This window comes from Grampus griseus (genome assembly GCF_964374135.1).
Source record: "Grampus griseus genome assembly, chromosome: 4".
Lineage (NCBI taxonomy): Eukaryota > Metazoa > Chordata > Mammalia > Artiodactyla > Delphinidae > Grampus > Grampus griseus.
Genome location: NC_138997.1, coordinates 7,002,451 through 7,025,573, shown reverse-complemented (window position 1 = coordinate 7,025,573; position 23,123 = coordinate 7,002,451). Strand labels below are relative to the sequence as shown.

Sequence of the window (23,123 nt, the reverse complement as noted above, 5' to 3'; positions counted from 1 at the left end):
TCATAGACATATTTATTTGCTGTATTGTCAGCCCAAACTTTTCCCTTTTATCTTTAGAGAGAGACCATTTAATTGAATTATTTATATAATTCAGAATAACATTAAGCAAAGAGTCAATAAACTTTAAGGTAGATCAATAGAAATGATGTAATTTGAACGAGAGAGAGAAAAAAGGGTTTTTAAATGACCATTCTTTTCTTTCAGTCCTTTATAAATATATTCTACTTCCTCAGGGACCTATGTGATGGTAGCAGTGGTCAACCCAGAATTCTATCTCTTAGAGAGGAAGTAAAGCAAAATTGTTAAGAAATAGGTTTTAAAGTTAGATCTGGGTTTGAGTTCTTGGCTCTGTTATTTAATAACCAAGGGACCCTGGGCAAGTCATTTAAACTCTCTAAACTTTGGTTACCTCATTTGTAAGATCTGAATAATACTTATACTTGTATCTGATGAAAAAATTCTTAGTTCTTTACACAGAGCCGGGCACATAGTAAGTGCTCAATAAAGGTTAGCTTTTGTCATTAAAAAAATAAACAGTTAAAAAAAAAAAGAATAACATTAAGTTAGTATAGCAACTCATAACAGACTCTAAATGAATCTGCCAGGGTGGCAGGCTTTACTGTGAGGAATGAAATCTTGTTCACCACCAGCCCTGTGCCTGAATATATATCCTCGTACTCATTAGCAAGGTGTATGAGGTGGAAGCCACCTGTGGGCTGGAGACCAAAACAATTTATGTAATTGTTATATTAATAGCTAACATTATTGAAAACTAAAATGAGCCAAGCACTGTTCTAAAAATTTGACATATATTCAATTAATTGAGCTTCACAGTAACCCTGTGGAGTTAGGTGGCATTACTAGTCCTGTTTTACAGATTAGGAAATAGACACAAAGTCAAGTAACTTGTCCCAGAATTCCCAGGTGTTCAGGGGCAGAACTGGGATTAGCATCCAGCCAATGTAGCTCTAACGCCAGACTCTACAGCACCTTGAATAAGTTTCTACTCTTTTATCTTATTACAGAAAAATCTACATGTAGTTGATGTAAAGCAAATCATAGTATTTTACTGGGATCCACAAAACGATGTTTAAAACACTAACATTTTCTTATGGATAAAGGTACCTGTTTATATGCTAAGAGGATCTAGTGAGTTCACTTAAGTCAAGTAGCCATTAGATTGAAAAAGAAAGTCAACATAATTTTGGATGACTGATCTGTTGGTTTTGATATTAAATATTTTACTAACTACCACACAGACACATAGCAACCAATATGAGAAGTAAAAATTTACACCACTCTTTGATATTACTTGAGAGAAAAGTACTTTTAACAGGAAAAATAATCTAAATACTGTTGCAGTCTTTAACCAGTTCAAGGTAATAGCTTTTATTTGGAGAAACAAATATAACTTTTAAATGTATTCTAAAATCCTGGGCTATTCTCTTCTAAAGTAATACAATTTTAAGGACCTTAATCCTAGCTATAATTTAGCTTCCAAGCATTTTAGAGGTTAGGACAGTACAAGTCAAGTATCAAATGACAATGCTGATCACTAGAAATATCAGTACAGATGAGGTTTGAAAGTATAAGTCTGATCATATTATCCTTATTCTGTCCTATAAGCAAAGGTGTGGAGTAAAATTGAAGTCTTTGAGCTACTGTGGCGCTTGATAATGTTGGTAGTCAAATCAGAGGGAAAGCTTCTACCAAACCACCAAGTTCAGTCGATCATTTCTAGAGCTGGTAACACACTTTCTCTTTCTAAAACAAAGCACTACATAGTACACAGGTGTGCTCAGTAGAGAACACTTTCAATATGCATTCATTTTCAAAAGCCAGCTCCCTACCTGGACAGCATGCATCCTACAAATGGGAACTATGTTATAAAGTTGTTATCGAGAACATCAAGAGAGCCAAATTACCTGGGGGCCTTTGACCTTCAGAACACCTGGGTCTTCTGCAGAATTAACGGTGTCTGGGCATTCTGCTGAAATTTAAAGTTTGTTAGAGTCCCCAATGGCCAATCAGCACTGGCTCACTTAGCACTAGCAAACAATTTGTTACCAGTGCCCACAGATAACCATAGGGGGCAAAGTCATTTTAATCTAAAAATGTTTTTGTGGTAGAAAGCTGCTATCAAATGTTCCAGAAAGTGGGATAAACAGAAAATATAAATACCTCAGCTTGGTGTATCATGTTGTCAAATAATTAAAATTGATTTCAGAACTATTAACTAGGACTGGCTGAATAACTCACAAGTTTATAAATAGAAAACAGTTTCGCTATCCTCTTATGTCAAAAGCTTATAATTTCAACTGTGCCTGAAGGAACTTCAGCAACATTTAACAAAAGGGCATTGAGTGCCTATTATGTGACCAGCATTAGGGAAACAGCAGTGAATGAAAGGAAAAAAAAAATCCCTGTCTTCATGGAATTTATAAGCTGGCAGGGAGACAGACAATAAATAAGATGAGTAAGTAAAAAATGTTATGTTAGGTAGTGACAGAGACTAAGTCTAAGAAGAAAAAGTGTCGCAGGGAGGGGACAATAACAAGCACTGAGAGTGGGGACATTGGGTTGAAATTTTATTTTTTAAAATTTTTAATTGTTTAATTTTTATTTTGGGGCTGCGCCACATGGCTTGCGGGATCTTAGTTCCCTGACTAGGGTTTGAACCCAGGCCCTCAGCAATGAGAGCATAGAGTCCTAAACACTGGACTGCCAGGGAATTCCCTGGGTTGAAATTTTAGATAGTGAGGCCCAGGAGGGCCTCGTTGAGAGAGTGACTTTTGAGTAAAGACCTGTAGACATCTGACTCTCTAGGGGAAGAATATTCTAGGCGGAAGGAAGAGAAGGAGGAGAACCCCTGGGACAAGAGCCTGCTGGCTTGTTCCAAGACAGAGGAGAGGTCAGGTTGGCTGGATGGACTGCAGGAAGGGAGTGTAGCAGGAAACGAGGTCAGAATAGTATTCAGTGGCAGATGATGTAGCGCCCCTGGGTCATCACGAGGCCCTGACTTCACCCTGAGTGAGAAGGAAGCCCTTGGCGTTCTTGGGCAAAGGAGGAACTGAAGGAGGGACTGAGTACGCAAAGGCAGAGACCGGCGAGGGAGCTCTTGAAGTAATCTGGACTTGAACCACCAGGGGTGGTGAGAAGTGGTCACGTTCTGAATGTATTTGGACAGTAAAGCCAGTAGGATTGGCTGACGGACCGGATGTGGCTGGGAGAGAAAATCAAGAAGCAAGGATGGCACCAAGGTTTTTGCCTTGAGCAACTGCAAGAACAAAGTTGCTCTTTATTGTTATGGGGGAAACTGCAGGAGTGGTTTAGGGGGAAATATGGAGAGTTTGGGTTTGTACGTGAATGTTATAAAGTGGTCAATTTAGGACATTGACTTTTTCAGTGAAATGAGTGGCACACGCACATTGGAATAAGCCTTTCTGGGGCAGTAGTTGGCCCAGTCTGGCTGCCAAAATCATGATTGCAGTAGTTCAGGAGGTTCCATTCAGTCTAAAATATTATACGACCTGAAGGGGTAATTAGAACTTTATGTGAAACATCAATAAAAGATAATGTAAGAATTGTTTAACCCATACTAAGGGATAAGAACTACCTATAGCTAAACACACTTTAACAGACTATAAATGATATTTAATGAGATTTAAATGTAAACTCCCAATTTCTCCTAACTTTCAAAACAGACAAAAACCAAAATAAAACAAAGAAAGCAGCCCTTAGGCAGCCTTAGCTGAGAGAATGGTTTCTTTTCTAGTTCAGGCTGAATCCCTATTTTTGATCCTCTTCTGAGTGTACGTAGCTGGTTCTTAAAACTCTTGCCAGGATTAGAATTTTAGCTTTTAGGTTGGGGACACTGCTGACTCACAGTCGTTCAACCATGGGGTTTAGAGTATTTGACATTGTCATTGACAGTGGAGACGTTTAACTGGTAGCTTTGGAGTCAAACAGACCTGAGTTCAGATACTGACTCTACCTCTTGTTTGCCGTGGTCAATTGCTTAAGCAACTAAATTGAACTTCTGTGAGCCTCAATTTCTCCATATGAGAATGGGGAGCATCATAACAAGCTGAACTTTCATTGAATGATTACTATGATCCAAGTATTCCTCTAAGTGTGGTATATTAACTCATTTAATATTTACAAAAACTCTATATTGTAGCTGTTATTATCACCCTGATTTTAGTGATAAGACATAAAGCAGTTAAGTGACTTGCTTAAGGTCATATATCCAGCAAATATAAAAAGCCAGAACTTGGGCTTCCCTGGTGGCGCAGTGGATGAGAGTCCGCCTGCCAATGCAGGGGACATGGGTTCGTGCCCCGGTCCGGGAAGATCCCACATGCCGCGGAGCGGCTGGGCCCGTGACCCATGGCCGCTGAGCCTGTGCATCCGGAGCCTATGCTCCGCAACGGGAGAGGCCACAACAGTGAGAGGCCCGCGTACCGCAAAAAAAATAAATAAATAAAAATAAAAAGCCAGAATTTATAATTAAGCAATGAGGCTCCAAAATGAGGTTTGAAAACCACTGCACTATACTGTCTCTTAAAGTCTGCATAAACATTAAATCAACAAATGTTCCTAAGTCTAAACTAAATGATAAATACATGATAGCTACCCATCCCACCCATTCTTCCCATCATTATATAATAATCTGGCATTCAGATGACATCCTCCTGCATCTCTTTACTGTCCTCTCTTTATCTTCCAACCATGTCTTCTTTTACGACTCAATTGTTGAAGGGAAAAAAATCAATGAAATGGTGAAAGAAATAATAGAGTTGAAGTTTAAGAGCAAACGGTGGGCTGTTTCTCTAGACATCACAAATATTAATGACCAGAATTTTAGCAAAATGTAAAGGACTTGGCAGACAGAGAAAAAGGCTAACAGGAAAATGGAAGGAAAGGAAAGGAATGGACAAGCAGCAGTGTTCAGTCAACCGTAAGACTGAACAGAAACATACAGCTATATAAACAGTAGACAGATGAGAATACCACAAAAACCCTCACTTTAATATTCTCTTAACGCGATGAATTATTCACAGATTTCTAGAGCACTTAGGAAATCCGCAGCGTTTTAAGGTTTTACGCTCTTCCGTAACTTTAGAGTTTATGAGTAACTTTATACTTTTGAATGATCAGGTAGAAGTAAGCACCTGGTATGTGCCTCATACATGGTGCAGCTTTAGAAAATGTTAGGGTGTTTTTCATTAATATTATAGTTTCAGATTATTTCTCAAATGTGCTTTTTCTTTGTCTTTCCTTCTTTCCAAAGAAATTTAGCAAGAGATTTCCCCTTTATTTAAGTGATGGGAAAGTGTTTAATTCTATCTAGATGAATCTGTGTTCTATAAGAGAAAACTCATAGAATGTTAAGAGGAAAGTTGACTTAGCTACCAGTCCTACCAAGGAGTAAACTGGCAGTAGCTAAATATATAATACTTCCAAAGCTAAAATGAATTCAAAGCTCAAAAAGTAAAAATGCAACTTGGGCTTTAAATTTAGAACCTACAATTGACTAAAGCAAGAAGAGAAAAAAAGAAAAAAACATTGAGCCTATCAAACTTTCTGTCTAAAAGTTTGCCGAGAAGAAACCATGGGGAGAAAACCAGAGAATGATCATTTGCTAAAGTTCTGTGAAGTAGAGGTGTTACTGCTACCCTCTTAAAGCTTGCCCCCTGGGTTGAGCTTGAACTTCAAAAACTGAACATAAGTTTCCTAAATGTTTTTGTGTAATAAACAGTTTTGCCATAACATTTCTTAAGAATCAAAGATAAAGACCAGGGTTCTGTAAAAAAGGTAATCTAGCCTCACACTATTTCTATTTACTTGGAAAAGACAACAAAATAAAACAAAATTAAGAAGGACTAGAGAAAAACAGGAAATGGACCCAAACTTTCTTCTGGTTCTCGGTTCATGGTTCAAGAACAGACATCTCCACCAATGGTGCACCTAGCTGGAATCTCCTGGGCCGGGCTGACACGAGGAGCTGCTCCTCAAAGAGATTTTCAGATGGAAATACTCCACGAAACTTGTTTCATCTTGTGCTGGCTTTTTCATTTCTTACCCTTCACTTTATTGAGAACAATCATAAACTATGAGCTAACTAGGAAACTACACTATCTGTTCCAGCTACTGGACCCTCATCAGGAGTGAGGCTTTGTGTTTTGTCTTGTTTTGGTTTTCCATCTATTTCTGGAACCTCCCATCCATCTTCTCTATACTTGTGCTCTAGGTCCAATTGTTTCGATACACTTTTTTTTTTTTTTTTTTGCTGTACGCAGGCCTCTCACTGTTGTGGCCTCTCCCGTTGCAGAGCACAGGCTCTGGACGCACAGGCCCAGCGGCCATGGCTCACGGGCCCAGCCCCTCCGCGGCACGTGGGATCTTCCCGGACCGGGACACGAACCCACGTCCCCTGCATCGGCAGGCGGACTCCCAACCACTGCGCCACCAGGGAAGCCCTTGATATACATTTTTAAAACTTAGGATAGTAAGAACTCTTTTTATTTTCTGGGATCTTGGTCCCCAACTTATTCTTAACATTATTAGGTGACACATTTCTCTGTATCATCATAGGCAGTTAGAGATAAATATATACTATGCATATTACCATAGGTTCTGACTAACTGAAATAACGCTCTATTTTCTAATTTATATATGCAACAAATACTGAGTTTTCCCTTCTGAAACAGTGGGGGGATCTCCACAGTGTTGTGAATGGAAAAGAAGGGCCCTTGTTGAGCCTCTCCTCTTTACCATATGGACCCTTACAGATTTGTCAAGGCTTTAGGCATTTCATAGAATCATTTATTCCCCATTCATCTCCAGAAGAGAGTGTGAAATGGGTGTGCTGGGACTTGCCCTGTCTTTAGCAGAAGAAAATGTTTCTGTTTTAAATATGTTCATTCATGAGGATCAATATTCATCTGAGTTTAAAAAAGGTCACTTTTTAAAACGTCACTTACAACCAACTTTCTCATCTACCTCCAAATTATGGGGTTTTTTTTTAGTTTTATTATTTTTTTCTCTTAGTGTTTGGGAATTTCAACAGAAGTACATAAAAATTTCAGCCAGATACGGAACCACAAAGGGTCACGGAGTAGCATGAAGCTAGCTGTGTTCATTTCTCTGGGCTATTTGTTTACCCATTCAGCTATTACTGGCAAAGGGAAGGCATGTCAATATAATTTGCTTTTATTTTTATATTAGAAAGATGTCTTACTACACCTTAAAGTGTAATTCAGAGGGTGTAGTTAAAATGTAATTATAATGATACCAGGCTTTTCCTTCAGGACATGGCGACATTGCTGGAAGAAGCTGTAAGGCTCCGTTGTGTGACCTCAGGAGGGAACTATCTCTCATTCCCAAATAGTTCTTGCCATTTTGTTTTGCAGGACCAAGTATCCTCTTAAGAGACAGAACATGATGACATATACCAGCTAGTTATTCATCGTATTGGACACATACTATTTTCTTACCTAATTTCGGCATATCTTGTCTTCTCAGGTTTTCAACTTTGTGTTTATATGTATTGTGTTATCATTTTATTTTAGCTCTCCTCTCATGACTGTCTTAATTCTCACAAATTCTCAGAATTTTTTCTATGCTTGTCTGTTCTTGTTTCAGTTATCTATTGCCATATGACAAACTACCTCTAAACTTAGTGGTTTAAAACACCCGTTGATTGTTTTCTGTCAGGTGTCTGTGGGGTGACTTGTGCTGTGCTATCCTCAGATCTCTCATTTGGGACACTCAGACGGGATGGGGGCAGGACTTGTCTGAAGACCTGATTGGGCTGCACATCCAAGACGGTGCTTTGTTGCTTCTTCATATGACCTCTCTCTCCAGCAGAACCAACTGGACTTCTCATGTGGTAGCTCAGGGTTAAAATACTCAGTGGGTTAAAAGCTCATTAACTGGATTTGTTGGTCTAATAGTAGAGGTTCCCACGCAAATTACATTCTGCTCTTTCTCAGGGGGCTTCCCCGCTCCTGAGACCCTCTAGGCTCTCAAGGGCAGAAAACAGAAGTAAGTGAAGCCTGGAACTGTTAGAGTCATTGTCATGATATTGGTCAAAGCAGTCAGATTCAAAGGAGTAGGTACATGTTCCACACCTTGGGGAGAAGTGGCAACGTCACATTGCCGAAGACTTGTGGAAGGGGAGATAGTGTCGAAGCTGTCTTTGGAGAATACAGTGTGCCTGAGTCAGTCCCGATAGCAATGCAGGCATTGAGAATTCACTGAAAATTACTCTTAAAATGTTTGCTGTACTTATATTAGTCTGTTTCTCTCCAGAGAGACAGAACCCATAGGTTATACACATAGGAAGAGACTTATTATGAGGAATTGGCTCACATGATTACAGAAGCTGGTAGGTCCCATGATACACCATTTGAAAGCTGGAGACCCAGGGAAGCCAGTGGTGTAAATCCAATCTGAATCGCAAGGCCTGAGCGCCAGATGAGCAGCTGGTGTCATTCCCAGTCCAAGGCAGGAGACAGGTGTCCCAGTTTGAGCAGCCAAGCAGGAAGCTGCCTTTTTGTTCTTTTCAGGCCCTCCATTGATTGGGTGATGCCCACCCACATAGGGGAGGAAAATCTACTTTACTGAGTCCACCTCTTCAAATGCTAATCTCATCCAGAAGAATGCTCACAGACACACCCAGAAATGAAAATGTTTAATTTGGGCACCCCTTGGCCCAGTTAAGCTGACACGTAGAATTAACCATAGCAGTACTGGACTTGATGATAACTCATTCTACACAGCATAAGTAATGGTTTATGTTGTGCTGTTGATTCCCCATCACTGTCCTATAGCTAGAATCAAAATCAAACTTTCCCTCAGCTGGCTAAGGGGTTAGACGTACCTGACAATCTCTGTCACAAAATTTCAAAAGATAATTAGGATAATGAAAGTATTATCTTCAAATATTATTTATTAGACATAAATAACATTCTTGATGTGTTCAGGTCCGGGAAGTGTCAGAAGCATGTTATTAAGCAGCTGCAGAAAGGAGATAACTCGCAGATTGCTGGAGAAAATGTACTGCATTTTTAGTGAGTTCACTGATAGTTTATATCCCAAGTGATTAACCACAGCTAAAATTTTAAATTAATCAGTTCTCTATGGTTGTGACTTTATAGTCATCCGCAATGGAAATCAGCAAACTATGGCCTGTAGGCCAAAGCTGGCTCAACAGCTGTTTTAGCAAATAAAGTTTTATCGGACCACAGCCATGCCCATTTGTTTACGTTTTGTCTATGGTGGCCTTTGCTACAATGACAGATTTGAAGAGTTGTGACGGAAACCATATGGCCTGCAAAGCCAAAAATATTTACTTATCTGGTCCTTTACAGAGAAAGTTTCTGACCCATGACTAAACTAGTGAAAGTTGAATTTGTGCTTTAAAAAGTGATAAGACGGGCTTCCCTGGTGGCGCAGTGGTTGCGAGTCCGCCTGCCGATGCAGGGGACACGGGTTCGTGCCCAGGTCCGGGAAGATCCCACATGCCGCGGAGCGGCTGCGCCCATGAGCCATGGCCGCTGAGCCTGCGCGTCCAGAGCCTGTGCTCCGCAGCGGGAGAGGCCACAACAGTGAGAGGCCCGTGTACCACACACACACACAAAAAGTGATAAGACAAAATTCTGTACACACTGATGAAGGTCTTATCTTCTTGGACCCTGGGAGTTATGAAATACAGGGGGAAAGCCTCCTGAAAAAGAACAGAATACATCTTCCATGGAACTTTTATTCTTAGAACAACAAACCAAGTTAATGAGTTTCTAACCCACTGAGGGCAGAAAATATTTCCAAGTATTTGCACTTGGATAAACAAAAGGTCCACGTGATTGCTTCATGATTTCCTTTTAATTAATATTGATTCGTTTTTAAAAGTAAGACTCATATTTCTTGACATTAGACTATCCTTTTCAAAAGAATGTATTTATATTTTTCTGCTTTTCTCACACTTTCGTTACTTTTTCTCTTTGTCACTCAGAGGGATTCACTTTGCCTAGAGATGGATTGGGATTTGGGGGGTTTTTTGGCTGTGCTGGGTCTTAGTTGCAGCACGTGGGATCTTCATTGCAGCGTGTGGGATCTTTTAGTTACGGCATGTAGGCCCTTAGTTGTGGCATGCGGGTTCTAGTTCCCTGACCAGGGATCGAACCAGGGTTCCCTGCATTGGGAGCACAGAGTCTTAACCACTGGACCACCAGGGAAGTCCCGGATTGGGATTTTTTTTAATAAGAGGAATCCAAATGGAAAGAAAGTCAATGTTTTGTTTTTCAGTTCTGAATAGGCTCTTGAAACTCTCAGCAGAAGCAATTATTTTGAAAACTAAAGCTTTAGCTTTGCAAGATGAAACTCTTGTTAAGAGAGGAAAGGGTGATAGGAAATCAGCAGGGTCAGCCATGAAAGAGGCAGGGTATAGAATTTATGTAACAATAATAAATTGAAATGGGGAAGGGGGATATTCAGCGCTCCCTGCGGATTAAACATGGCTCACCCTGGTTGCCAGCTGGGGAGGATATTGATTGAGGCATCATGTTGGAGGAGGTAAGAGGGACTTGAAGTGAGGGGATAGGGCCTAGGGAGACCACAGGGAGAGGGGCAGAGTCATCTCTCAGAAGCAGCTACCCTGTGGCCATGCTAATACCCCAAGGCCATCCACCCCTGGGGTGTGGGCTGAGCTGGGAGGCCAGTCAGCATCCCATTGCTTGGTGAGGGCCTACATGTCACCATGAATCATCTCACATAAGTAGCCCTCTCTCATGCTAAGCCCATCTGAACTCTCCATGTGGTCAATGTTCTTTAAATGGTCTAGGACACTCATAAGTCTCCCAAACCTTGGTATCTGGAAGAGGTACATGGAAGAGCAGCTCTCTGACAACCTTGCATGGTCTCCACATAGACCATGTGGGCAAGAACTGACTGCAGTCCAACCCGAGTCTTAGCAAAGTGCCCTGTGGCTGGCCAAATCTAAGATTTGATGATTCTATGATATATTGTGATAGTTTGTGACAATGTCACAAATAAAGAGTAAAGATTACCTATATTGCTGAATAAATAGTATTTATCACACTGTTCCCAAGGCTTCCATCTCATGAAAAGCTTTTGCTTACAAGGAGGCATTAGGACAAGAAAAAAAATGATCTATGAGTTCGCAAAAGACAATTTTTATGACCAGGTAATTCTATTACAATCAGATGCACCTAAATGTTTAGATGGAGAAAGGAAGGGACTGGAGAGGAGAGAGGTGATGATCTGAGTAGCTCGTAATGGGTCGGACTCTAAACAGCAACCCACTGAGTATACTCCACATGTAGGAGGTGAGGGAACAAAGACTAGGGAAGGAAATTCATTTACTCTCGATAACACCATCATTCAAGCCCACCTAACTCCAGGGCTCGTGCATTTTGCACAATACCAGTCTACCTATATAGAAAGGTATACCAAAATACCTGAAAAATATCAGAGGATCCTTGCTTTGAAAATATTCTTTAGGGCTCAAGTCATAAAAAAACATAGTTGGTTCTAAGAAAATTGTGATAGAGGACGTCTCGTTTTTTCAGCAATGCCTTATCGTTAGAGATTTCCTGCCCACTCATGGCTCAACATCCATTCCTGATGAATATGCACTAATGAATATAGCATGCCTAATGAATATACGCTAATGGTCAAGAGAACAGGTCCTAAAGCTAGGCTGCTGCTTTGACGTTGTGACCTGGTGCAAGATGCTCAACCTCTTTGTACCTCAGCCCCTTTGTCAATAACATGGGCGATAACAATAAAACCTAGCTGACAGTTTTGTGAGGGTTAAATGAGTTAGCAATAAATTACATTATTGGAATAATTGGGAAAATTTGAATATGGACTGGGTACTAGAAAATATTATCATATCTAGGTTGAATTTCTTGAGAATGAGAATAAGAATGGTATGGCAGCCATGTCAGAGAATTCCTTGTTCTAATACTAAATGCTGAAGTGTTTAGGGGTGAACATTGTGATGCCGTGATGTCTGCAATCACTCTTGGCAAAGAAGTGTATATATATGAAGAGAGGCACACAGAAATAGAAAGAGATAAATATGGCAAAATGTTAACCATGGGTGAATTTAGGTGCTCATGTACTAGCCTTCCAACTTCTCTGAAGGCTTGGCATTTTTCAAAATAAAGAGTAAGGAGATGATGGGTTGATGTTTGTGCGTATGTATAAGAGTTTTCTACCCCATCCCACTGCTATGCCACCTAGAACCAAATCAATAGGAGTAGGGCTGCCAGATGTAACACAGGACAGTCAATTAAACTTGAATTTCAGATAATGAATCATTTATTTAGTATAAATATGTCCCACATATTTCACAAATGCCAACTATTGCATAGAGCATACCTATACTAAAAAGTTACTCATTGTTTATCTGAAATTCAAATTTAACTAGGCATCCTACATTTTTATTTGTCAAATCTGGCAACTCTAATAAAAGCTGTTTATTCCCCTGATATATGTGGCTGAGCCCGCCCACAAGCATTTCAAACTCTTAGTTATGTTGATTTATCCATGAAAAAGATGTCTGTCGTCCTTCTTAGTTTTAAACCATAGAGGAAGTAAGCTTTCATACTTTAGCTGAATCGTCATCCAGGTCTCACTTTCCTTCATTCTGAATCTCTCATTTTTCTTCTTAATTATAACACATTTGAAGGATTGCATTTTTATTTGTGATAAAACCCATAGATAGAATATACATACAGGTCACATCAAAATACATGAGGATGATAATTAACCCTAATAGACAGTGATGGGTGGGCAGTGTGATCAGAGAACTACACGTTTATTGTATACAGTGTCACTGATGTCAGTGAATCTCTTCTAAGAAGCACCGCTCGAACAAAGGGTATGTTTTAGCCGCTAGCGCAAACACGTTGAAAACACTATTTATAGAGCTACAACCTCAACCTATTCAGTCACACGCGATCTCATGCATTGGTTAACCACTTTGGAACGGCAGCACCATTCCACATTGTAATATGCACATTTGTTATATTGCACCTTCCTGAGTTGAACTTTGAAAACGGTAACCACACAAAGTGCCGGAACGGATGAATTCATCCCAGTCTGGTCCTTCACTGGTGGTAGTAGTAATCTTGACCGTCGTAGCCGTCGTAGCTCCGCCCTTTATAGTAGCTGTACTCATCCTCATAGGCTCGGTAATTGTCCCCACGAGGTTCTCCATTTTCATTTTCGTAGATTTCATATCCATTGTCGTACTCATTGGTGCCTGTTTGTTCATACTCCCCCTCATATCCAGGGGTGGTGGTTTCCCCAGACGGTGGTGGGGTAGTTCCGTAGATCTCCTGGGGTGGAGCTGTAGGTTCAAATCCACCATTCGGAGAGGTAGTTGCCTTAGAGCCACCATTGTCCTGGCCTCCAGCCACTGTGGTTCCTTCTGCATTGGCTTCGGTGACACCTTCTTCACCTTCTTCCTCTCCATTGTCCCCACCGCTGCTGCCGTGGCCATTGTCTATCTCTGTGCTGTTGGCGCTAGTGCCATTTACGCCCTGCTCATTATCATCCACTTCTTCTTCATTTTCATTTTCTTCCCCTCCTTCTTCCTCACTTTCCTCCTCTTTTGTAGCCTTCTTTCCTATATCCCCAGCCTATAAGGGAAAGTTTGAAGGAATCCAAATTTAGGTGTGAAAAACATAAAACTTAAGGCCATTATTTCATCCAACATAGGCTGTACTGACAGCCTTGTCCTACATGTAATTCTTAATTGAAGCCAATTTAAGTTACCAAAGAATTGGTGGGTTTTTAAAAATTCAGAATTAGTACCTTTGTCATTGGGTTTTGAGGGAGAAAAAAGGTACCTGATAAAATAAGTCTCTGTGGGAGATGCTTTCTATAGCTTTGCTACTCACTTTCTCTGTCTTGGAATCCTCTTCCCAGAAATGCTATGGCATCTCCCAGGACCTTTTATCCATTGCTAAGATGCTTCTCCTTAGTCTTCTGTGATAATATTGAAAGTCAGTATAAGAGCATGGAAAGAGAACTTCCATGGGGAAAACCTTTCCTTATTTGTAAACAGGGACATTGTACCTGCTCTTACTTTTTCATTGAGTTAATGAAGATAATATAAAATACTGTGTGTAGAGTGTCAGGATAACCTCAGACTTCAGTAAAGCAATGAGAGCAGATTGAACATCTTGGAGGAATTGTTACCTGCGTGGGAAGCTGGATGGCAGCTAGACCTATATACCCTGTTCCAGGTGCGGTCTCCTCTCCGTAACCAAGTGTGGTAATGGAAAGGGTGGTGTTCTCAGCCTCTGACTCTTCGTCTTCATTTCCCTCAGAATCTTCATTCTCTTCATTGTTTTCTTCTTCATTTGAAGTCTCCTGGGGTAAGTGTCCAGAGCAAGAACATTTATTTAAGCTAGAAGATAACTCAAGGTTTGTTGTAGTCGTGAACCGTTATTGGAAAGAACGTCCTCCGTATCCCTCAGCCAGCTTGTCACCCAGTGTTGACAGTTCTGCTTCCTCTTGTGCCATTTGCACCTCTCACTTCTCAGAACTCAATTCAAAGTTTTCTCATGCTATTTACCTCACTATAGTGTGTTTTAGATATTTATGTATTCCGTTTAATCAATTCAAAAATATTTGTGTAATAATTTCAGCATATCTGACTCTATGGTATCATACAGTACATAGCTTAGGCTATGGAAGTCTTGTTAATAGCTGCTACGACATGACAGTTCGTTAGTTATTGTATTTGCTGACAAATGAGCTGAGAACTTTATACCTGTTTTTAAATTCCTTAGAGCAGTCTTTTAAGGTAGGGTTGTAACTCACACCCTTTAGAAAAGGAAAGTGAGCTCAGAAAAGTTAAATAACGTGTTTAAAGTCTCATAGTAAGTGACGAAACTGTATCTTTCTAATTAAAAAAAACAAAACAAAACAAACCCGGGCCCTTTCTGTGCACCATGACGTTTTTGATGACAAGGAGGATTTATGTGAATTGCCCACACTATACCTAGGATATTTTTTCAGAAAAGAATTCCTTATAGAAGCCCCTCTCTTCAAACAAGTTGATTGCATGTCGTATTTACTATCAAAAAGAAGTGAATGTATTTCATTTACTTTCAGGAATATTTAAAGAAAAAGAGACATATTAAATTCAAAATCCATCTGCCAATATATAAGCCAGTTTTGAGAGGTGGGCAGTATTCAAAAGATGTCAGGCATTTGACACACAAGTTTTCTGTGCAAAGAAGAAATCAAACACTCCAAGAAATCCTTAGCGATATATTATGTTATTGCAGGAAGATGTTTTTTAAAAATTACTACTCCTCAATGAATGTTATTATCATCTTTAACATTTTACTATTTTGCCTTTTCTCCATGTTGTTAGGCAATTGTTTGTTGATCGAGGTAACCTCTCAAAGTAATTCATAGCTAATATTGAAAGTCAGGAATTCATACACAGAATTTATTTACTTTAAATGAGTACTGGAAAACTGAATTTATTTCAATGTGCTTTTCAAGAGATTGTGGAGGTCACATGCAAAAGAATATGTGCTGCATGATTCCATACATGTGTGTGTGTGTGTGTGTGTGTGTGTGTGTGTGTGTGTGTGTGTGTGTATATATATATATATATATGGAACACAAAAAGAGCCAGAAACAATCTATCTGTTAGGAGTCAACATAGCAGTTGCCTTTGGTGGTGGTTGATTAACAGATGGAATGGAGCACAAAACATGTGCTGCTTTTTTCTTTGGGTGCTGGTTACCCTTAAATGCTCAATTTCTGAAATTTCAGTCATCTCTAAACTTACGATAATTGTGTTACGTACATTATATTTCAATAAAAGTTTTATAAATGTGAGACTGAATAATTTAGAAGAGGGGAAAAAATGTATGATCACCAAATAGAAAATATGCCTAAGCACCTTCTCATGGGAATACAATTCCTGGAGACTCTGTATTTAATCTGAATTGCCAGTGACATTTTCAGGAAGAGACGGGGACAAAAGAGGTTCTAAACTCTCTTCAGGATGGAAGACTCCCAGGTCTCTTCATCCAGTTTTCCACTCTCACTTTGAATGAATGGTCTTTGGAGCATTTATTCCTCTGAAGTTTCAAAACCAAACCACCAAATATTGACTGGGCACTATATATGTATAAGAAACTGGGCTGGGCAGTGTGAAGAGATGCAAAAGAGGGTACAGCACTGTTGACCCCCAAAGCGAGGATTGTCACCTATGGCCTCTAGTCTCCTGGGTCATGGGGAGTTTGCAGATAAGTTCTGGGAGGACCAGAAATGTTCAGAGATTGTTGGTAAAATATCGAGTACGTGAAATTTCATCAGAATTCTAAAGGAACCTTAATGTTTCTCCATCCCAACCACCATCGTAACAAATGAAGAACCACTGTCAAAAGATATGCAGTCTAACTGGGAAATCTAGCTGGTAAGGCAATTTTACAATCTCTGTACAGCAAGCAGCTGTTAGTTAAATGGATTACCCTAGCTTAGTTCTTGTGTAAGATTGCTATGTGGAACTCCAGGCAAAATTTTGTGGGATTTAGTAGGTGGCATTTTTCCTGGTACTGGCTTGCCATTCTTGTAAGGTACCCCTTTAAAAGCTATTAGGATAAATTGTGGTACTAAAAAAGTTACTTTTATGGTTAAAAAAAAAATCAGACTAATTATGCGTCACTTTTAAAGTCCCCACACCATTTTGTTTTCAAGAGAGCAGACGTTTATCCATTTTGAGCAGACATTTTGATCCATTTTAGACTGTCATTGTCCCTTCATAAATAGCATCTAAGAATACCTGAATTTAGAAGGTTCCCAAACCAGTGGATAGCTATAATTGACTACCCAGGAAAATGTACCTAATTACTATGTTTCTATGGGCAAGAATGTCAGTTATAAACATGTTAGCACAATTTCCAAGTTATATAGATGAATTTTAGCCATGAACTATACTAATTTGTAGTACTATGTAGGAGGGTATTTATACATCTTGAGCATTTGCGTTTCTATGAAAACATGAGTTTTATTAGTAGACAAAAAGACATATAAAATTCCAGTCAGAAAGAACAGCCCTACTTTGTGAGTCAAGAAAGGCAGATGAATCACAATAACACTGTAGAGGAGATGAGATTAGCTTTCTTATACTACCCACTGAGTAAACTGAATTTTTAAAGTTCAGTCATTAAAACAAGTATTGCACTAAGTTTAGGATTATTGTATATTTGTCTTTTACCATCGTGCTCTATCCGCCTAAATGTAAATAATACTTTCCTGCCTCCTCTCCGAACTTACATTTCTTCCACTTAAAATAGAGTTACTTTTGTATTCATATACAACTTACACGTAACTTTATCCCCAAACTGTAATAGTGTTTTAAGCAGGTCATTTTATTTAATCCTCATTTAAATAATATTCTCCTTGTCCAAAATAGAAGGCTGTGGGCAGTTGGTAACCTGGCAATGTCTGTTTGCTGAGTGTAGACTACAGGAGACTAGTTTTCTATTTGTTTTTTGTGCTGCCTGGTTCGCTGTGAAAAAACCTGCAGAAATTCCTTACCTTTTCTTCCTCCTCTTCTGAGCTCTCACCATTTTCATTTTCTTCAGATAAGTCACTACTGCTCTAAAAAAAAATGTATGCATGAATTCATAGACATATGAATATATATGTACATACATATTTATTTACTTAGAACAGTTCTCATGCTACTGTGAGAAAGATATGAGGAGATTGGACATCTGCAAAACAAGGTTAGAGAGAAAGGGGCATTTTACAGTGATCGAGATATGCATTGAAATATTCCATTTTTAACCTCGAAAGCATTGACAGTGTGTTGAAATATTTTGTACGTAAAAACGAGAGCAATGAATGGCAGAATGGCTTAGCTCTGAGAGAATGAGAACTATCTGGTCCAATTTTTTTATTTTACAAAGAAGGAATCTAAGCCCACATGGTTGTGAATTCTCCAACCAGTTCAAGGCAAGTCTTGAGCTAAAACATCGATCTCATTGTTTTATTTTCTTTATAAAATATGAATGAAATGATAACTAGGCTTTTTACAAAATATAAGGTGTTACTGGATGATTTTCATAAATAATGAGCTCTCTTGGTGAATTTAACTTAGAATTTGACTTGAAATTAAATTTGCATATAATTTTTAGTACCTTTTAATCTAATTAAAGCTAATGCCTAAAATGAAGTGTGTGTGTGTGTGTGTGTGTGTGTGTGTGTAAAGTTATATAAGAGAAAAATTCATTTACTCATTTAGGAAATTTATGAGTACCATTCCTCTAAAAAGCTCAATATTGAATGAGAATAAATTAAACCAAGGAGTCTGCAGATAAAAATAAAATTATAAGTTAATGAGCTTTGCTACTTTTTAAAAGGAAAGGTATATCTAAACATCTGTTGTCTGAGCCTTTAAGACAGTGGAGGAGATTTTTCCTCTTTCTCCCAATGTTAATCCAAATTGAACTTTCCTTCTTTCTTCTGCAACCACTCCTTAATGACACTAAGCATACGAGTAGATACCTAACTTAAGATTCTGTCATTTTCTGCTCTGCACATTTATCTTTGATTCTGGAGACTCAGTTAAGTACCGTCGGTCTTAGAAAACATAGCTGCGGAAGAACCTTAGGGTTAGAGATCAACATGAGGGAATATTCATGTCCCAACCCCGCTCAGGGCTCTCCCTGTTGGGCTCATTCTTCAGATGGCCAAGCCATCCACCCAAGGAAAGGAATGCTTGTCTCCTTGAGCCAAGAATAATCTTGGGTGGAAAAGAGAATAATGAGACCTGCTCTTCCACTGCTATGACCTTAATGGCTGTGCCTCCCCTAGCCCAGAGGTGAATAAAGCATTAGATTCTATTGGAACTATTTCTGTTTGTTAGTTAAATTATATAGAGAGGACAGCATACTTTGTCTCAATGGGAATGTTTTAGTCATTTTACAAGCTTTCCTTACCTCTAGCTTTCATCTTACTCCAACCATTTCACTCTTCAATTAGTATCTGCAGTGAGGACAGTTTTAAAACGGCATGAAATGCCTTGAAGACTTAGCATTTCTTATTTTCCTTTCTTTCATTTACACCTTATTACCAACTTGTCAATAAGTCCTATTGATTCTTCTGGAAGTCTTTCATATACTCCTTCCAACTTCTATCCCTACTGCATTTATTCACTTCCAAAATATATATTCCAGGCATTGTACTGAGAATGAAGGTCGTAGCAAGAGAGGAAGTTGGAAGTATGGGCAGTTCCCCATGTCAAGTACTGTGATAACTGAGATGAGTCTGATAAAAGAAATTGAAGATAAAGTCCCTGCTGTCTAAGAGTTCACACACGAACCAAATATCATTTTAATCATAAAAAAACAATTTCCTCAGTTAAAAATGCTTAGGGTGTTAAGCTTATTGATACTTACATTTCTGTAGCCAAGCAGATAAGCTACAATGGACTGACAGCCTTGCAATCACCATAAGCTATTTCATGCAAGTTGGTATTTTAGAAAAGATTATATATAAACACAGATCAGTTTGAATAAAACACGAACTTCAAAGCCAGTGCAGCTTAATGCATTTGGGGGTGATAATCTGGGCACTAAATACTTAACAGACTTATGGAAATAAATAATAAGGAGCTATGGAAACATATAAGTAGACATGTAAGGAGAAAAATCTTGGAAGTCAAACTTTGTAAAGTGGGATGATAGATCATCAGTACTAGATCAGACTGTTGGATCAGGAGATATATTTTATTGGATTATATTTTGAAACAACTGTCTTATTTACAAATTCTACATTGGTTGAGATAAATCTATCTGCATATAATGTGTAGAAATTTTGTATATTAAAGATCTGCTTAAAAATCTGTGAACTTTGGGTCTATCAGTAAGGAAAAATATTACCTCTCCTATTATCTTTTCACTACAGACATTTGAATTGGGCCACACGTAGATATCTATAAAAATGTTTAGGTGGGAATACCTCCAAGTATATGATATTTTAGAAAAGTTGAAGAGGTAGTCCGAAACGTAAATGTATTATCATTTCCATTTAAGTTTAAGAAAGACAACAAAGTTTCAAATGAGCAATGTTTATTTGTGAGCAAGCCAAAGAATGGAAGGCAATTCTGAAAACCCACAACTCTTGTATCATTGGTGCTCATATTTCTGTGGCCATACACATTCCCCATAATTATTATGGTGCTAGAAATACTTTAAGATGATCATTTCCTCCCATTGTATGAGTTGGAAGTGGGTTAACCCAACATATGGCAGGATACTGTGCCAAGCCACCGTGCTAAGGCATCATTTTCAGCGGCCTTACTGCTTTTAGTGTCTCAGGAGACGGGGGTCAGATGGTGCATAATTGGTGCCCTGAGCCCAGACTGTATAGTAATAAAAATAGCACAATTCTGGTTTGTTGTCTATTTAAAATCAGCACCACACCCTCTAGTTTTCAGAACCCTCTTCACAGGTAACTCAGTAAAAACAGAAATTCTTATTTTTAGTGTTTAGTTATATTCTGTTTGTTTGTTTACAGGTTTTAAGGATGTTTTGTTTTTCTCACGAGGTGTTTAGTTTGCTTCATGAATTTCTCTCTTTCCTCTGCATTCTTGAGCTACACTTTCCATTAAAGTTATGCTCCAGTATGCTGTATTGTTCTAGTGAACTACACAGGTCAAAGGTTAAGAAACTCTTCAGCAAACCAGTGGTTATCAGGAATGTTTTTAATGCTCTTTGTTGTTTATGAAGTCAATTTTTTCTCCTAAATTAAAAGCGTCTGAATTATTGGATATAAAACAGTTATATGACTGTATAATACGGCAATTAGTGGCCTTATCACTGACTTAAATGTCAACAACTGATAAAATTGTCCACTTTCGTCAGTGAATTAGACAAAACACCTGAACCCAATGTTCTGCAGTGTGTACTTTCATTATGTCACTCTAGACTGGGCCCAAGTGAGTTTACTCTCTATGTGTGTGGCTCTGCTTTACAAGAAAACCTTAGGAATAAATTTTATTTTATTATATTGAAAACAAACTGCTTGTAGTCAGTGGTCTTTCTGGCTGAATTTCAGGGAGAGTTGAATTTAGGTGTTTTACAGTTAAATTTGATTCCCTTTCAATTGTAATGGGTGAGAAGGAAAATTAAGTTGTACACTTACCTGAACCGGAAATCGTTTTAGAGGAGGATAAAAGTAGGCGTGCTTGTAAAGGTAATATCGGGGCCTGTACTTATAGACCTGCATGAACACAATAAATGGTACATTCATGTTTCATGTGCAGTAAGTCTAGAGGGAGTGTAGTCAAGCCAAGGAAGTATATGCTAAGGTGAATTACCCCATTTTCTTCAGAATCTTCTAATTTGCCCCTTCGATGCAAATTTTTCATCTGTTTAAAAGAGCATTTAATTATTACATATTCTCTCAATACAAAAAGACAGAAATGGAAATAACCATAGGTTTTGAATAAAGAACTTACTGAGAGAGCACAGGCCATTCCCAAAATGCTGAGCAAAACTAAAGCTGTCTTCATTTTGCTTCTGGAATGAATGAAGTGGTAAAGTTAATGAGTAAAACTAAGAAGGTACCCTTTTTTGCTTATACTAAGCGATGTATTTAATTGTTTTCATTTTTGTCCAATTAGAGTTTTGACTAAGTAGGACCAAATTTCTGCTTTTGTTCTCAAATTGTTCCTTCTGTGTAAGTGGTAGAAGACTGACTTTATCCATCTATTTGAATAATCATGAGTTCCGTATTTGGTTTTAACCTGTCTGCTCTGATTTGTCAGTGGAAGACCATTTCACTGCCACAGGCTTGCATGTTCAGTGTGCTTCATGTTGGGGCGTGGAAGCCTCCTGATGCCCTTGACGTAGAAACATTAGCTAGTGCAGTTAGATGACCTGTTTGTTTTGTTTATAATTAAAAACTAAGCAAAAACTGAATACATTCAGATGGTTGCTTTTATGCCAATTATCCTACAGGCTGTTTCCAGCTTCTCTATACCTTTTGAAGTAAAAGTTTGTTTGTGGGCTTCCCTGGTGACGCAGTGGTTGAGAGTCCGCCTGCCGATGCAGGGGACACGGGTTCGTGCCCCGGTCCGGGAGGATCCCACATGCCGCGGAGCGGCTGGGCCCGTGAGCCATGGCCGTTGAGCCTGCACGTCCGGAGCCTGTGCTCCGCGGCGGGAGAGGCCACAACAGTGAGAGGCCCGCGTACCACAAAAAAAAAAATAATAATAATAATAAAAAGTTTGTAAAATGTAGACTAGGAGGCATTTTCCCGTGGATATCTTAGAATACTTGATATTTTTTATGTGTGTGAAAAAATCCATGACATGTGAAGTATTATTCTCATAACATGTAGCACCCAAATTCCATGTTTAAGGATGATTCTATGAGAAGAGTTATCAGAGTTCATCGTGGGATATCAGGGGGACATTTCCTCAAGTTACATTGTTCCCCAGCTCCATTTAAGCTTTCCATCACTGATGTGGCAGATTGTCATGGAATGGATGTGGGGCTCTCCAAGGTCAGGGTGATAGTCGTGATGGAGACTTCAATTTTATGGAAGAATTGAAGATGTAACTGTCAGAATAGGAATACATTGTGAACAGTCCTGGGGTTTGCAGCCAGGCCAAGATCTCAGTTCCACATAGATTCCTCATAGGTAAAAGGAAAGCAATTGTGAAATCGAATCTTAATTTTATTCTAGTTGATAAAATCCTATTTTAATAGAAGTTGAACAAACTTAGCTGAAAGCCACTAACACCCAGCACTTGCACTGACAAACACATTTAACTGAGAGTGCTTTCTCCTCCAGAGCGACAGTTTGGGCAACATTTTAGAAGCAATATGTAATGGTAATGGGAATTTCCCCATAAACACACTGGGAAAAGTAATATTTAAAATGTATGAAACGCATGTCATATACTATACACTGAAGGTAGATTCTGCATTTTATCGTCACTAGCCATGATTTATTGCATCCTTATTGAGTATCTGACGCTAAAATAAACATTACACAGAGTAAGGCTAGAGTCCTGGAGAAGCTGTCTGGGGTCCTCTGTC

General features: G+C 39.0%; 1 protein-coding gene across 1 annotated transcript; it reads right to left on the bottom strand.

Moving 5' to 3' along the window:
• Nucleotides 1–13,142: 13,142 nt before the first annotated feature.
• Nucleotides 13,143–21,589, bottom strand: IBSP (integrin binding sialoprotein; the record flags this gene model as incomplete). Its single annotated transcript, XM_082653489.1, has 6 exons — nt 13,143–13,676; nt 14,239–14,412; nt 17,608–17,670; nt 21,220–21,297; nt 21,395–21,445; nt 21,536–21,589. 6 exons carry the CDS (start codon nt 21,587–21,589, stop codon nt 13,143–13,145), a joined length of 954 nt encoding a protein of 317 aa, XP_082509615.1.
• Between the last annotated feature and the right edge of the window lie 1,534 nt (nt 21,590–23,123).